A 16,905-nucleotide genomic window follows, 5' to 3' on the forward strand; every position below is an offset into this window, starting at 1 on the left:
GATGGACAAAACCATGTGCACTGCAGGGGGGCAGATGTAACATGTGCAGAGAGAATTAGATTTAGGTGAGTTATTTTGTTTCTGTGCAGGGAAAATACTGACTGCATGATTTTACACTGCAATATAGATCTCACTTTGAAGAAAAACCCCACCCAAATCTAATTCTCTCTGCACAAGTTACATCTGCCCCACCCGCAGTGCACATGGTTTTGTCCATCTAATGGTGCCCACACACGCACCGATTTCAGTGCTATGCGTTTTTGGCTGTACAATGGTTCTTTACAATTTTTCTGCCACAATTAAGCATGACCCGATGTGATGGTTATTTTGCTGTCTGCGATGCGATGCTGTGCGATTTAAGCACATTTTTTCACTGGCTTTTTCTGACCTTTATTTTGTTCGCGTTCACATGTTTTAAACCTGCAATAAAGTTGTTGATAACAATTTGTATGTAATTATTTCCCAAAAAAAAAAAAAACATCGTATAGCATCGGCTCGTATGCCTGTATAATGCTGAGCCCGATGCTATGCGATAATGTCCAAAAAAGTACCTGCTGCACATACTTTTTTGGACATCTAAAATCGGCCCCCGGGAACGCGCATAGCACAGCATCGCGTCACACACGCCGCACGACTACACCCCGATAATTGTACGCACGATGCGTTTTGTACTTTAAAAGTACAAAACGCATTCTAAAATCGGTGCGTGTGTGGGCTGCATTAGAAGGATTTCGTCAGAAAGAATGAACCCCCATAGTGATATATTCAGATGATGGGGGGAATCCTGACAGTGATCCGGTAAGTATAAGACCATCTCCGGTCTTCTGGGCGCTAGTTTGGGTGGGGTTTGTACTTCAAACTGATATCTATATTGCAGTGTAAAAATAAAGCAGCCAGTATTTACCCTGCACAGAAACAAAAAAACTCACCCAAATGTAACTCACTCTGCACATCTGCCCCCACTGCAGTGCACATGGGTTTTGTCCATTAGAGAGTATTTGCTGTTGCAAGTGACCCAGAATCAGGCCCTATGCTTTTTGCCGGTGTGGAGGGTGTTCCTGTTTTTATCAAGGAAGTGATTGTGATGAATCAGAGTTTTGTGGTGGCTGAATCATATACCTTGTCATCTGTCTCTGTGGCCTAAAGGGGGAACAGTATGGGGACAGGACACCATCATGGAGTCTTCCTGTTCAGCTCCTTTGTGTCTGTAGTCCTGTGCCCTTCCTGTTGAAGAGGGTATCGGTCAATAGGTCAGCACTCTAGATCAACAGTCATTAAGTCGACACAAAAATGGTCAACATGGGCAAAAGGGTCAACATAGGAAAAGGTCACCATGTTTTTTTTTGTTGTGTCTTTGCCAAAATGGACACCGTATTAGTGTACCGCTGCACTTGGCACACTATTTTATTCTCCTTCTATGCCCACTGGGATGGTATGAACCATTTTTGTTTAAAATAAAACTCATGTTGACCTTTTTCCTATGTCATCCTGTTGCGTGTGTCAATGCTGCACATAATACATTTATATAATATACAGTAGAATATACCATAAGAATGCATTATTTATACCCAGCAGTAATCTTCAATGCTAACACTGCCATTGACTTTAATTTAAACTAAAACAGTAGTTTTGCCCTCATATCTGCTTGATACAGGTATATAGCATGCACAATCAATCCGGGATTCCAACTGTCTGAACGTACTGACAGTTGGAATCTCGTCCGTTTTCGCCGGCTTTTGACACTAACCAAACACACTGAATTCAATGTTCCAATTGTTGAGAGTTGAAAACTCCGCGGATCGACAAAAATGCCAACGGATTGTCGGTAAACGGCCGCGGATTCGACAATCCGCGGCCGTTTCCGACAAAACAGATTAGACTTTTACAAAAGAGTCGAAACTGACAACTTTCAGTGCTGTCAGAAACAGCAGCATTGAATAGGCCAGTGCACCACCTGTTGGAAATATCAGCACAGATTGAATACCCCCTTATTAGATTTTTAATTACAGTAAGTGGGAAAATTATGCCATCAATTTAATAAATATTGTATTGAATAGTGACATTTTTTGACAAAAGTTGATATATAGACATACATTCTATCTATTCCTTGACAATAGGTGATTCCCCGGGATCTCATCAAATTACAATAATATGTGACAAAGATCTAGAGAAATAATGGCTGTAGCCCCTTTGCTATCTATCTCAGGTGAAACGCATCAAGTCTTGGAGAGAGAAGTTGTCCGTAGCATCCAATCAGCTCCGGTCGTTTATCTAGCAGTCTTTCATTGATTGTTTTGCTGTTCTAGATTTGTGCCAACCTGGATTCTAGGATCATGACTGTACAGAAGCACATGGATCAGCTCGCCAGTCTGGTGAAACAGCCTTACAAGAAAGTTGATATCGCAGAGGATAACAAAAAGGTATTTATTACGCTATTTGTGATGTAAATATGTTCTATGTATTAACGGAATAATCGTGTTAGATGTGTGAGCAGTTATATCCTCTCCTTTTTTTACATTTGAAATTAAATTTGGTACTTGTGTAGTTTCACGGCGGCAGGGAAATCGCATCGCATGTGATGGAACTTTTGTAGTTTCAAGTTCCCCTGCCCGTGGATCGGATCGCATGCCATGCAATTCGATGCGATTAAGCACATTTAGCACACACCCACTATCCACGCCACTCCTGACTTGTTCATACCCCCACTATCCACGTTGGCGCGGAGTTGATTCAATAAAGTGTGGCAAGCCACCGACCTTAAAGCGCGTGGAGCGGACGCGGAATACACTTCAAGTAATCCGCGTCCGCTCGCCACGCTTCAGGCTCGGTGGCTCGCTGCGCTCTCCACACTTTATAAAATCAGCTCCGTGCCGACGTGGATAGTGAGGGTATGAACAAGCTGGGAGGAGACGTACCGCATCCCCTCGCAGGATTCGCGGGCAGGGGAAACATGAAACTACAAAAGTACCATCGCACGCGATCGCGTGCGATCGGATCGCATGTGATGCGATTTCCCTGCCACCATGAAACTACACAAGTACCTTACATTTTTGTATTGATAAATGTAATAGACCAACATATTAAATGGTGCAAACTATTCAGGTATTGTATTTTCTGTACAGCCCGTACAGATGTGCCCCATATACAGCTAGCCTCCTTTCGCATTAAACAGCCATCTTATCGCCCCATGGCATGACTTGGGGTGGAGATGGGCATTTGTTTTGTGACTTTTACAGTTATATAGTGTCTTATTTGCAAAATGGAATAGGACACAAAAGCAGCTTCTGTTGATAAAAATTTCTATGCGGCATGTCTTTATACAGTGTGGACTCCGGGTTTCCCAATATGAATGTCCTCTTAGGTTCCTCTGGACGAATTAGGGATCAAGCAGTTATCCCAAAAGATTTGTAAATCCAGGAATTTGCTCGCTCCTGATGAAGCCGGAGATACCGGGGAAACGCGTTGAGCACCAGAGAAAATTGCTGTTTACCTGCCATCCATCTACCTGCCAGTGACGTGTCCACTAACCCCACAGATGACCCTCAAAATTCCTGGATTTACAAATCTTTTGGGATAACTGCTTGATAACTACAATATTCCTTTTGGGATAACTACAATATTCTTTATATTCTCTTTATACAGTGTGACTGTGGCTGTATCTGCATAAAAAAGTGCTACATTAATTACATTGTTCTCCAGGAAAACAATGTAACATAGTATTTTGTATGCAGATACAGCGGAAGTCGAAAACTGAATATAGATATAGCATTTATCATTTTAATCAACAGAAGCTGCTTGTTCATCATATTCACCCCATCTTTCAAATAAGATTCTATTTTTATGGAAAGTACCCCTGGCACTACCAAGTCACTCAGAGCTCACATGTATTATATAATGCAACTTTGTATGTGCACACATCTGTACATGTCTATAACTAGTGTATCTAGGGGAGCCACTACTTCCTGCACTTTATAGGCATTTCCTATATCAGCTGGGTAACAACAGAGTAACCACTACTTCCTGCATTGGATAAGAATTTCTGGTACTTGTTTCCTAGCACGGCCACAAATCTTGGCCATCGGGGGTAATTATAGTGGCCTGCGACGCGACCGACGCGATGCCCCCGATTTTTCCATTGAAATGCATTGAAAACAGTGAAAAATCGGGTCGGTCGCGTCGTGTGCACCTAAAAATGCTTAAATGGTCCAGACGCAATGCCCCCGATTTCCCCATAGGGAACAATGTTAAATGGATGAATTTACCCAAATCAGCATAGGAACAATAGTAAATGGGCCAAAAACACCCCTGAACATTGAAATGTCCCCCCAAAAGTAGTTGACGCCACCCCGCCATCAACGTGAACCCGAAGCGTGGCGAGCGCAGCGAGCCCGCGAGGGGCGGCGGTATGCGTCCTCCGACCTTTTCATGCCCTACTATCCACCAGGGAGTGGAGTGAGAATAGAATAGTGTGGCGAGCGCAGCGAGCCACCGAGCCCGAAGCGTGGCGAGGGGACGCGGATACCTTCACAGGTAAACGCGTCCCTTCGCGGGCTTCCCAGGTGTCCGCGTCGCCATGGACACCTGGGAAGCCCGCGAGGGGACGCGTATAACTGTGAAGGTATCCGCGTCCGCTCGCCACGCTTCGGGCTCGGTGGCTCGCTGCGCTCGCCACACTATTCTATTCTCAATCCATGCCCTAGTGGATAGTAGGGCATGAAAATGTCGCAGGACGCGTACCGCCGCCCCTCGCGGGCTCGCTGCGCTCGCCACGCTTCGGGTTGACGTTGATGGCGGGGTGGCGTCAACTACTTTTGGGGGGACATTTCAATGTTCAGGGGTATTTTTGGCCCATTTACTATTGTTCCTATGATAATTTGGCTAAATTGAGCCATTTCACATTGTTTCCTATGGGAAATCGTGGTCATCGCGGGTAAATTGAGGCATTTAACATTGTTCTCTATGGGGAAATCGCGGGCATCGCGTCTGGCCCATCGCACCCGATTTTTTAGCGGCCGCGATGGCCCCGATTTTACCCCCGATGACCGCGATTTTGATCGTTGTGGCCGTGCTAGGAAACAAGTACCGAATTTCTTATAGCAGTTTGGTAACAGCAGAGAAAGCGCTACTTCCTGCATTGGATAGACATTTCCTATATCAGATGGGTAAAAGCAGAGAAACCACTACTTCCTGCATTGGATAGACATTTCCCATATCAGCTGGGTAACAGCAGGGGAGCCACTACCTCCTGCATTGGATAGACATTTCCTATATCAGTTCCTATATCAGCTGGGTAACAGCAGGGGAGCCACTACCTTCTGCATTGGATAGACATTTCCTATATCATCTGGGTAACAGCAAAAGAGCCACTTCCTCCTGCACTGGATAGGCATTTCCTACATCAGCTGTGTAACAGCAGGGGAACCATTACCTCCTGCAGTGGATAGGCATTTCCTACCTCAGCTGGGTAACAGCAGGGGAGCCACTAGCTCCTGCACTGGATAGGCATTTCCTACCTCAGCTGGGCAACAGCAGGGGAGCCACTACTTCCCGCACAGGATAGGCAATTCCTACATCAGCTGGGTAACAGCAGGGGAGCCACTACTTCCTGCACTGGATAGGCATTTCCTACATCAGCTGGGAAACAGCAGAGTAACCACTACTTCCTGCATTGGATAAGAATTTCCTATATCAGCTGGGTAACAGCAGAGAAACCACTACTTCCTGCATTGGATAGACATTTCTTATATCAGATGAGTAACAGCAGGGGAGCCACTACCTCCTGCATTGGATAGACATTTCCTATATCAGATGGGTAACAGCAAAAGAGCCACTTCCTCCTGCACTGGATAGGCATTTCCTACCTCAGCTGGGTAACAGCAGGGGAGCTACTAGCTTCTGCACTGGATAGGCATTTCCTACCTCAGCTGGGTAACAGCAGGGGACACTACTTCCTGCACTGGATAGGCATTTCCTACATCAGCTGGGTAACAGCAGGGGAGCCACTACTTCCTGCACTGGATAGGCATTTCCTACATCAGTTGGGTAACAGCAGGGGAGCCACTACTTCCTGCACTGGATATGCATTTCCTAAATCAGCTGGGTAACAGCAGGGGAGCCACTACTTCCTGCACTGGATAGGCATTTCCTACATCAGCTGGGTAACAGCAGGGGAGCCACTACTTCCTGCACTGGATAGGCATTTCCTACATCAGCTGGGTAACAGCAGGGGAGCCACTAGCTTCTGCACTGTATGGGCGTGTCCTACATCAGCTGGGTAACAGCAGGGGTGCCACTACTTCCTGCACTGGATAGGCATTTCCTACATCAGCTGGCAGTTATACAAAGCTTCAGCCTCCAATCAGAAATTGTAGCCTTGGGCACTTATCAGACAAAGCAGAATCTTGGTGGCACATATTATGGTTATATGCAATCTAAAATGTTTTTCATGATCCTTATTAAGCAGCAAACTTAAAAATATGTATTGATTTTTTTTTTTTTGTGACAACTCTTATATACAGTATTTACAAAACTTTTTTTCCGCAGAATCCATTTGGGGATAAACTTAAATATCTGATGCTGAAGATTGAAAAGTTTAGTGATTTAAATCCAACATCTGAGCAAGGGTCACAGTCCTATGAGCAGTGGGTTGTTCAGAAAGAAAATACAGGTAAAATGTGGAATCTGACCGCTGCACTGGAAATAAGCGCATTCATTTGCCCCAAATACATTCACTCACTGACCAGCAATCTCCCCACTTTTCTGGCGGGGGGGGGGGGGGGTTGTTCCCCACAAGCCAATTATTGTCTGTTAGTTCTAACGTGCCACGAGGGTTTCATAGGGCCATATGTTGCGGGTGGAACATCAGCAAAGTCAGATGTATCGGTCCATAATAAGACAATACAAAAATACACAGATTTTATAATTCCACAAAGGGACAAAGAACTTTACGTTTAAGAGCTAACATTCTAGAGGTGCTGATGGTGCTTCTATGTGCATGTGCAGCCGCTTTGTGCGAGGAGCGGGCGTGGTGAATTGATTATACACCGGCCTGTTTGCAAGGAGTATTGTGGGCACGGGATGGCATTGTGGGGAAGCACCCATGGGAACGTCCAGCATTTCATTGGCGTTTCCATGGAAATGCGTGGTGACGCGGGTTCTGAGGGCGGGCAGTTGACATCCCGGGATGACCCATACAGGGGCGCTGCAGATCTAAGACACCAGAGTCTTTTATTTGCGAGCACTAGAGAAATCATTTGATAGTCTGCCCTGAATGCAATCTGCAAATGGATGTTTATGCAAAACATCCATTCACATGCGTGCGGGGCGATTTGCGGTGGGCGGACCTTCGTGTGGGCAGCAGGTGGCGTTTAAATGACCCTCAAAGCTGCGAATTTCACAGCTTTGCAGGTCCATCAGAATGAGAGCCATACTGTATTTGGTCAATCTGGGGATACATCAGACCACTCGGCACTTAGGTCAGTGAACTATGGATCGGATTTATGTTTGTAAGCAATGGAAAAAAGCAGGTAACATTGTGTAGAAAAAAATAGTTGCCATGCAAGGGGTGCAAATACATTTTTATTTTATTTTTTATTTTTACACTGCGATTTTAGATTTCAATTTAAAAACTCCCCATCCTAATCTAAAGCCCCGTACACACGGGGCGACCCGGCCTCCGTGCTGAGTGATTGACTTAAGCGCGATCGCTCAGCACAAATTGCGGTACACCTGTGATGCACACCGCAATGTATGCGGAGTGATCTGTGCAGCGCAGTGCTTTGCCTATTGTTTGTAGGCAAAGGACGTGTTCTAGCAAGAAAGACAATGCAAGCATTGTCCTTCCCTGCGGACGATGGTGATGCGCGGAAACGCTATATACACACACAAAGCGATCAGTGCTCCATTTCTAGGATAGGGTGTGTATGCCCCTTAAGTCTCGCTGCACATGCTGGGATATATTTACTAAAGTTTGGATTTATATAAATGAAGATAGCCCATAGCAACCAATCAGATTCTAGCTATTATCTTCTCGAAGGTTCTAGATAAATAATTAGTAGAATCTGATTGGTTGCTATGGGGAACATCTCCACTTCTACAAACCTACACCTTTAGTAAATATACCCCCATCTGGCCCCCAGAATATACCCCCATCTGGCCCCCAGAAGGCCCACTCTGTATTTTAAAGGATTCAGATATTGGGCCTAATTCAGACCTGATTGCAGGACAAATTTGTTCGGAAAATGGGCAAAACTATGTGCACTGCAGGTGGGGCTGATGTAACCTGTGCAGAGAGAGTTAGATTTGGGTGGATTTTGTTCAAACAATTCTAAATTGCAGTGTAAAAATAATGCAGCCAATATTTACCCTGCACAGAAACAAAACAACTCCCTCAAATCTAACGCTTTCTGCACATGTTACATCTGCCCCACCTGCAGTGCACATGGTTTTGACCACTGTTATCAGCCCCAGAACCACTGAAACATCAGGAAAATGATGTTGATGAGTTTAGCCGATAATTGTATAAGGGACAGTACTGAAAATGGTAGCAAATGAATTGCAATGTTAATAATTTTGCAATTTAACTGTTGTGCGCAGCTGCCAAGGAAGCGAACCGAAAACAGCATGTATGTGCACAGCACCTGAAGAAGTACAACGATGCTCTGCAGATCAATGACACAATCCGTATGAACGATGCATTAGTTCACCTGCAGAAATTCTACACAGACGAAAAGAAGAAGACCGTCCTGCTGAATGAGTCTGAAGTGTCTGTAAATATCGACGAGACTGATAAGTTTCTTATTGATTTATTTTACGGTAAGCACAAATGCCTATTACCTCATCTGCCTGACACTTGTATTAAATCAGATACATTCGGTCGACAGGGTCAAAATGTCGATATGATTTTTTTTTTTGTAAATCGCCTTGTTCTTACTTCACCGTCTATGTCGGCACAGAAAGAGAATATAATAGCCTGAGACAAAACGAGCAGAGCGGGGGTTGTCATGGACTGTTGACATGGACCCCCAATTAGTGTAACAACACTAATTGGGGGTCCATGTCAACTGTTGCCGACATTGAGTCAAAAAATGTGAAGAACTCATGTCGACCTTTTCATGTGTCTACTTTTACCATGTCGACATTGCATGTTGACCTTTTGACTATCTATCTAGACATTATGGGCCAGATGTATCAAGCTTCAAAAAGTGATTAAGTGGAGAGTGATAAACAACCAGCCAATCAGCTCCTACCTGTCATTTTTCCAAACCCAGCCCGTAACATGGCAGTTATGAGCTGATTGGCTGGTTGTTTATCACCCTCCACTTTCTTTCTGAAGCTTGAAACATCTGGCCCTGTGTATCTAATAATCCACACTTATTTATACCGCTTTCACACTCGCAGAGCCGGGTCATACCCGGGAATGTACCCTTTCACACTGCACTCAGACCTGGGATCCACCCGGGACAGCCCCATTCACACTGATCCCGGGAAATCCCTGCAAATTCATATGGACTCCAGGGCTCTGAAAGATGACATCAGCATTTAAAGTCCCGTGTACCCAATCCCGGGTATGGGACCATTCACACTGACCGCATCCCGGGTCGATTCCGGAATCTACCCAGGTCAGGACCTGGGTAGAAATCATGGGATGTTCATCCCGGATATTCTTTCAAGACCCTTTCACACTGAGATAAATCCTGGGTTGATGCGCGTTCATGTGCAAAAACCCGGGACATTTTTGCAAGTGTGAAAGGGGTATTAGAATATGGTCAAGGTTCTGTTATAGTACTGTAGATGCAGCAAATATGAATAATTTGGACTTCTTTAATTGTAGATTCTCCTTTTTTTTTATTTGAAGCGTTTGGCAGTATTCAATTGTTTTTCCCCAGGACTTCAGCTCGCTATCCGCCAGGGGGGTGGTGAGATGAAATGCGCAAATGTGTTACTCTACCTGACCATATTCTCAAGTGTTTTTGGTTGAAACTCCAAAAATGCCATTTTCAGAGGTTTGTTCGCATTTCCAATATCCATCAAGAGAGTCAATATATAATTGCAAAAGAATTTGCTGTGCTACATAAGAAAATGTTAGTAAAATAAGTCATATATAGAAGAAATAATAAGCATTTACTGCTTACACATGCAGAGCACAGGAAAGAACTGAAGCGGCTGGCTGCAAATGAAGACTACGAGAATGAGAAACTTGCTAAACTGAGAAGAGCCATAATGGAGGAATTCACCAGGAATAACAAAGCCAGAGGCATTATATTTACAAAGACTCGGCAGAGTGCAGTTGCCCTGTGTCAGTGGATCATTGACAATGAGAAATTCAAAGAAGTGGGCATCCGTGCCCATTATCTCATCGGGGCAGGGAGCAACAGTGATTATAAATCAATGACTCAGGTACTGAACACTTCTTCTACTTAGCAGCAGCCAAGGCAGAAAGAGAACTGTGCACTGTATAATTAAATGTTACAGTGTGTGTGCGTGTAAGTCTGTGGGCAGAGTGTGTGTCTGTGTGTTGTAAAGGGGTGTTGTAAATGCTGGAATGAATATGACGGTAAGGGATACGGTCATTGGGTCACCAGCATGTTGGTCGACAGTGTTGGCGTTTTGCGATGGAATCTACCAATGATGTATGCATAAAAAATGGTCACAGGTGTTACCTTGCAATCAGATAGGATGAGTCTTGTAAAGGTATAACTTCTTTATGTATAACTGAGTAACAGGATCAATATAACATTACATAACATCAGCATTCAGTGGTATCTTGTTCACACAAGATGTCTGCTACATGTGCTTCTCCATTCCTCTCATTAAGACAACAAGAAACAGGAAACATCAGAGAGATACAAGAATATAACAGCAGACAAACAATACATATGACAGTATATCGCCATCTACTGTCCCTCCAGTGTGCATACACATGTATATGCATATAAGTGAAACCCACAGTCTGTTGCACATATTCCAATAGACAGTTATTAGGTCAACATGAGTCTAGGTTGACATGCAGCAAGGCCGACATGGGTTAGGTTGACAGGGTAATTAGGTCGACATAGGGTTTTCCCATTTTTTTTTGAGCTGACATGTGCCAACAGGCAGTATTTCATACCCTACCATCCACTAGGGCGAGGTGGGAAAATAAAATAGTGTGCCGAGCGTATCGAGGCGAGGGGACGCGGTGCTACGTTTCAGTGTCACTGTCGACTGTGTCAACATTCGGGACAAAAAAATTGTGATAAACCCCATGTTGACTTTTTGAATGTTGATCTAACCCATGTCGACCTTTTAACCCATGTCGACCTAGACACATGTTGACCTAGACTCATGTCGACCTAAATGCATGTCGACCTAATGACTGTCGACCAACATGCTGGTGACCTAATGATCCACACCCAACGGTAACATAGATGTTTTTATAATGGTTGCAATGTGTGCGTTGTACACAGGCCCCTGGGTCCAAGGGGGACAACACTGCACACCCTTGTTTTTTTTCCTTTATCTTTCTGGGGCTGCAGTTGCGGCAAGAAATGGCCGCATAATAGGAATTTTGTTTCCGGAACAGGGAGGGTGTGAACATGGGCCCCCTCCTCTTTTAAACCGCCCGCTGGACAGTAGTCCGGTAGGATAAAATACCTCTTTATAAAAATCTTAAGCAATTTTTTGAGACAGGTAAAATTGCAATTTCTTGATAAAATTATCTTTACATTGGGAATTGCTGATTTTTCACGATTTTGTAAGTTTTTTCCAAGGTGTGCAAATTTTGCTGTGTAATAGTCTTGTAGGACACTATTTTCTCACTATGAGGATGCAATAAAATAAAAAGTGAGCCCCATTCTTGTACCAGGATGGCGCAATTTTAGGTCAGTCCAGACTGACATATTTGCAAACGGGGAAAAATCATTTAATGGTCGGGACCATTGAATGATTTTGCCACCAAACGCTCCCCCCGCGAATAGACGTTTATGCAAAACATCCATTTGCAATGCACCGGAAATCTACATGCAGGGGGCGGTCAATCACTCAGCGTTAGTTGGCTCGCTAAGCAGCGAATGTATGGCCTAGCTGTGATACCCCCCTGCAATATAATCTGCAGTTTTGGGCTACCTTTTATGAGTTGTACCCCTGGATGTATGTCTCCAGTAAATGTTTGTCCAATCTTATTTCAAATGTATTTAAATTTGCCTATACTACCTCTTCCGGAAGGGAGTTCTACACCCGTACTGCCCTAACCTAAAGAAGCCTTTCCTCCTGATGGTACTGAATCTATTTTACTCCAAATGCTGCTATATTTTGTGTTAAAATCTAGAGCTATACTAACATTTATTAGTAATTAAAAAATAATAACAATACAATAATCTATTTAGTGTCACCGCCAAATACAGCTGCATTTATTCAACGGAAAAAGGTTTCAGAGAGCATATAGGCTAGTTGGGGACTTTACATACAATATTAGGGATAAATAGACATTTTCTGAATTTCACAGACATGAAACTATTTGTACAAGTGTCTGCTGATATTTTCACAGCATGGAAAGTCAAAGTAATGTGTTTGTCTGTTACTGTGTAGGTAGAACATGAAATGTCATTGTTTTGTTTCAGAATGAACAGAAGAAAGTGATTCACAAATTTAGCACTGGAGAACTCAACCTACTAATTGCAACCAGTGTGGCTGAAGAAGGTTTGGATATTAAGGAGTGTAACATTGTTATCCTGTATGGTTTGATCACCAATGAAATCGCAATGGTACAGGTATGTTCATGTCGACTGTTCTGACGTTATATATTATAATATAGCTCACATGCAGTATTGCTCCTGTTCACCAAGCCAAGGCCCTTATTCTGATTGATTCGGATGGTTGCGCGTTCGGTCGGATGGTCGATGCATTGTGTTTGCGCATGTACAGAGGCGTTTCTGCGCATGTGCGAAAGCCACACACGTCCGAATACGACGTGAATTCCGTACAGAAAACGATCGGGTGGGGGTGGAGAGGGGCGTGAACGGCTATTTGGGCTCATTACCATATGCGTATGCCCTGCGTTTCATGGGCGTTCCCATGAAAACGCTGGGCCTACGTATGGTAATCCGGCCGTGACGAATGTGTGGGGGTCGGACAGCTGACATAGCCAGATCACAGCTGCCCGCCCATATACCTGCTTTCGCACCGAGAAATGTCCGAGTGGTCTGGAGCACTCAGAGCTGTCTGACCACTCGGCCCATCATTCGATGGTCGGCGACCATCGGAGGATGGGGGAGGTTCCTACAGATGGGCAAATTGTTCACATGAAACATCCACTTGCGATCCGTACGGTAGACAGGGCTAAGAACACTCGGTAGCCACCAGAAAACACGCATCCGTCCGAGTCAACTAGAATAAGGGCCCATATGCAGATTCTATTCCGGCTTACATTTACAGCTTCACAAGCTTAGAGTGGAGAAAATGGGGAGGGAGAGTCTGCTATGCACAGGATGCATGCAATAATCGTGTGGTCATCTACAGATGTATTCACATACACCTAGGACCTTATTCTGGTCCACACGCAATGCTGCAAATTTCGCAGCATTGCATGTGGACTAAATGCCCCCCCCCCCCCCCTTCTCGCTGTCTGATTTGCTTCTGGCCCCCACCTGTATATCCAGGAACCACTTATCATTAATGCGTTATCCCGGATGCAGAACCCTTTCCTGTATACTTCCGGGCCCCCACCAGAAGTATATCCAGGCTCCACTATCCTTGTTGCCTTATCCTGGATGCAGATCCCTTGCCTGTATACTTCCAGGCCCCCACCAGAAGTATATCCAGGCTCCACTGTGCTTGATGCGTTATCCCAGATGCAGATCCCTTGCCTGTATACTTCCGGTCCCCCACGGAGGTATAGCCAGGCTCCACTATCCTTGTTGCCTTATCCCGGATGCAGATCCCTTGCCTGTATACTTCCGGTCCCCCACGGAGGTATAGCCAGGCTCCACTATCCTTGTTGCGTTATCCCGGATGCAGATCCCTTGCCTGTATACTTCCAGGCCCCCACCAGAAGTATATCCAGGCTCCACTATCCTTGTTGCCTTATCCCGGATGCAGATCCCTTGCCTGTATACTTCCGGTCCCCCACGGAGGTATAGCCAGGCTCCACTATCCTTGTTGCGTTATCCCGGATGCAGATCCCTTGCCTGTATACTTCCGGTCCCCACCAGAAGTATATCCAGGCTCCACTATCCTTGTTGCCTTATCCTGGATGCAGATCCCTTGCCTGTATACTTCCGGGCCCCCACCAGAAGTATATCCAGGCTCCACTATCCTTGTTGCGTTATCCCGGATGCAGATCCCTTGCCTGTATACTTCCGGGCCCCCACCAGAAGTATATCCAGGCTCCACTGTGCTTGATGCGTTATCCCGGATGCAGATCCCTTGCCTGTATACTTCCAGGCCCCCACCGGAAGTATATCCAGGCTCCACTATCCTTGTTGCGTTATCCCGGATGCAGATCCCTTGCCTGTATACTTCCGGGCCCCCACCATCACTGCGTATCCCATAATCCTTTAGTTTCCTCAGAACTTGAATTTCATCCTTTGCTATCTGTGTTGATAACTATGGAAGCTAAGCTCTTATTCCTTTGATCATTGGACGATCATGACTCATTATAGCTCTTGCATGGTATAGAACCTCCTTGCTTTCAGGCCACAACTCCTGTCCATACATTCTTACTAGAAAAACATTTGTAGATCTTATCCTGTCCCCCAAACTCTTATCATTATGATAACTCCAAGTTTATTGATTATCCTGTTATCCTAAACACTGCTTCCGGTTGATAGGTCAACAGTGTCTAGGTCGACAGTCAAAAAGTTGACCACTATTGGTCAGCAGGCAATAGCTCATTACATGAAAATGATTGACATGCAATAGGTCGCCATTGAAAAAAAGGTCAACACAAGTTGTCGACATAAGTTTTTCATGACAGCATAGAGGGAGAATATAATGGTGGCAAGCCATGCGAGGGGTCGCGCTACACTAAGTGGGTGTCCATGTCGACATAGTGGCCATCCCATTGACTTTTAACCTAGACACTATCGACCTTTAAACTGGAACCATTTTTTAGGATACCAGGATGATCTATAAACTGGGAGTTATGATGAGGATAAGAGTTAGTCATGCATATGTCTTTAGTAAAAGCCAATATGCATGCGGTCAGTGGTGGGATGGACGATGAATGATGCATCCTGCCCACTGTCAGATAAATACCATGGTAGGGCACTACCCAATGCGGCTGTCATGACACTTTAGAAATATTGAATCGTATAGACATGCTGGACAATGGCAATTCGGACCGATCAATTTATTATTTTCCGGAGCAGTTGCCTGCATACACGTTATAATTATCTGGCTGGTCCACCAAAATTTGGCAGATCAGATGGATAATAGTTGCGTGCATGCCCAGCATTATTACCTTTGACTTATTTCTTTAAGATTGTGTCCTTGATGTTTTGGCCTATTTTGACATTTTACTAAAGGCATAGCAAGCAAATCTAGCAGGCTGCAATCAGCAGGTTTATGGTGAAGAGCAGTCACTCTAGCAGTCCATGACCAACAGTCGATGATGTTACCACATTTACCTAGTTATATATTTATTTCTTAAACTACTTAACTGAATTGTAAGATACATGGGACAGGAGTTGGCTTTTATATCCTGGTACAGGTTTTGCATCCCTTTTCCGGATATCCCAAATCCTAAATATTCAGAAAACCTTAGGTTTCAGAATATTTAGTTTTTTTGCTTCGCTACCTTTTTATTTTATACTCCCCTCATCCCCCGTGGGCCACCGCGGCCATCGGATTCATCTTCAGTAGCACCCCCGGTCCCATGGATGCATTGTATGGGTGCGCTGGGGACATCACCCGCACACATGTGCTATGCATCCTTGGGACCGACGATGTCGCTGAAGACAAATCCGATGGTTGCCGTGGAGGTCGGGGGACCACCAGGAGACCAGGTGAGTGTATATATATAAAAAAATATTTTTCTAAATAATCCCTTATCCAAAATGCTCATGGTCTCAATTATTTCGGAAAAGGGATACTCAATCTGTATACCTTGCTTTCCCTTGATTCATGGGCCTGCACCCATTATATATACACAATTGGTGGTAATATCTACTAATTATGGAAACTCATTCTGTAATATATATATATATATATATATATATTTATATATTTATTATTAATACAACTTTTTATTTCCCTGTACAATTTCTAGGCCCGCGGCCGAGCCCGAGCTGAAAATAGTGCAGTAGTATTGGTGGCTTCTAGCTCGTCGGGGGCTGTTGACCATGACAGTGTCAATGAATACAGGGAGGGCATGATGCATAAGGCCATCCAAAAGGTGCAACAGATGGACCCCAGAGTTTTTGCTGAAAAGGTAAAACAGCAATATTTAGAAATAATACATAGGTATATGGCATGTAGATCAGACCGCTGCAATTGCATGTATTAGTGGACGATAGATTTTGTTAGTGACCCTAGTACAATAGACTGCATTAAAAGCATTTTCCACTTGGCAACATCATGCGCTGATTGCACATTGCTTGCTGAGGCTATGGCAGATTTTGCACTTGCTCATGTGTCCGTATTATTAAATATCTATATCACAGATCAGTGTGATTTAAGGACACATACCTGTGTATACCTTATAGAAATGAATTTGTAATGGAGAAGATGCACATTTCTTACTGTACCTTGCTGCCCACTGTCACAGAAATGTTACACAGGGTGAAAGACCTAGGTTTTAGTGCCACCTTGGAGGTTGCGTTATCAGTTCATCAGAACAGAGTGCCATTTCCTCAATCTAATCAAAGAAATACCTTGGCACAAAGAGTTCCATAAAATAGATTTCTGTTTCTACAGATGCGCACTCAT

The 16,905-nt window shown here is 44.4% G+C and overlaps 1 protein-coding gene across 2 annotated transcripts in view; it reads left to right on the forward strand.

The window, feature by feature from the left end:
• Nucleotides 1-16,905, forward strand: part of IFIH1 (interferon induced with helicase C domain 1) — a 62,829-nt gene that overhangs the window by 29,972 nt on the left and 15,952 nt on the right. For both annotated transcript variants that reach the window (XM_083153943.1, XM_083153942.1), the window contains exons 8-13: nucleotides 2,307-2,420; nucleotides 6,544-6,667; nucleotides 8,596-8,814; nucleotides 10,142-10,398; nucleotides 12,600-12,749; nucleotides 16,247-16,408. In XM_083153943.1, coding sequence (XP_083010069.1) covers nucleotides 2,307-2,420; nucleotides 6,544-6,667; nucleotides 8,596-8,814; nucleotides 10,142-10,398; nucleotides 12,600-12,749; nucleotides 16,247-16,408 — 1,026 coding nt within the window. The remainder of the gene's footprint in view (nucleotides 1-2,306; nucleotides 2,421-6,543; nucleotides 6,668-8,595; nucleotides 8,815-10,141; nucleotides 10,399-12,599; nucleotides 12,750-16,246; nucleotides 16,409-16,905) is intronic.

Source organism: Crinia signifera, chromosome 7 (assembly GCF_055691185.1).
Source record: "Crinia signifera chromosome 7, ASM5569118v1, whole genome shotgun sequence".
Lineage (NCBI taxonomy): Eukaryota > Metazoa > Chordata > Amphibia > Anura > Myobatrachidae > Crinia > Crinia signifera.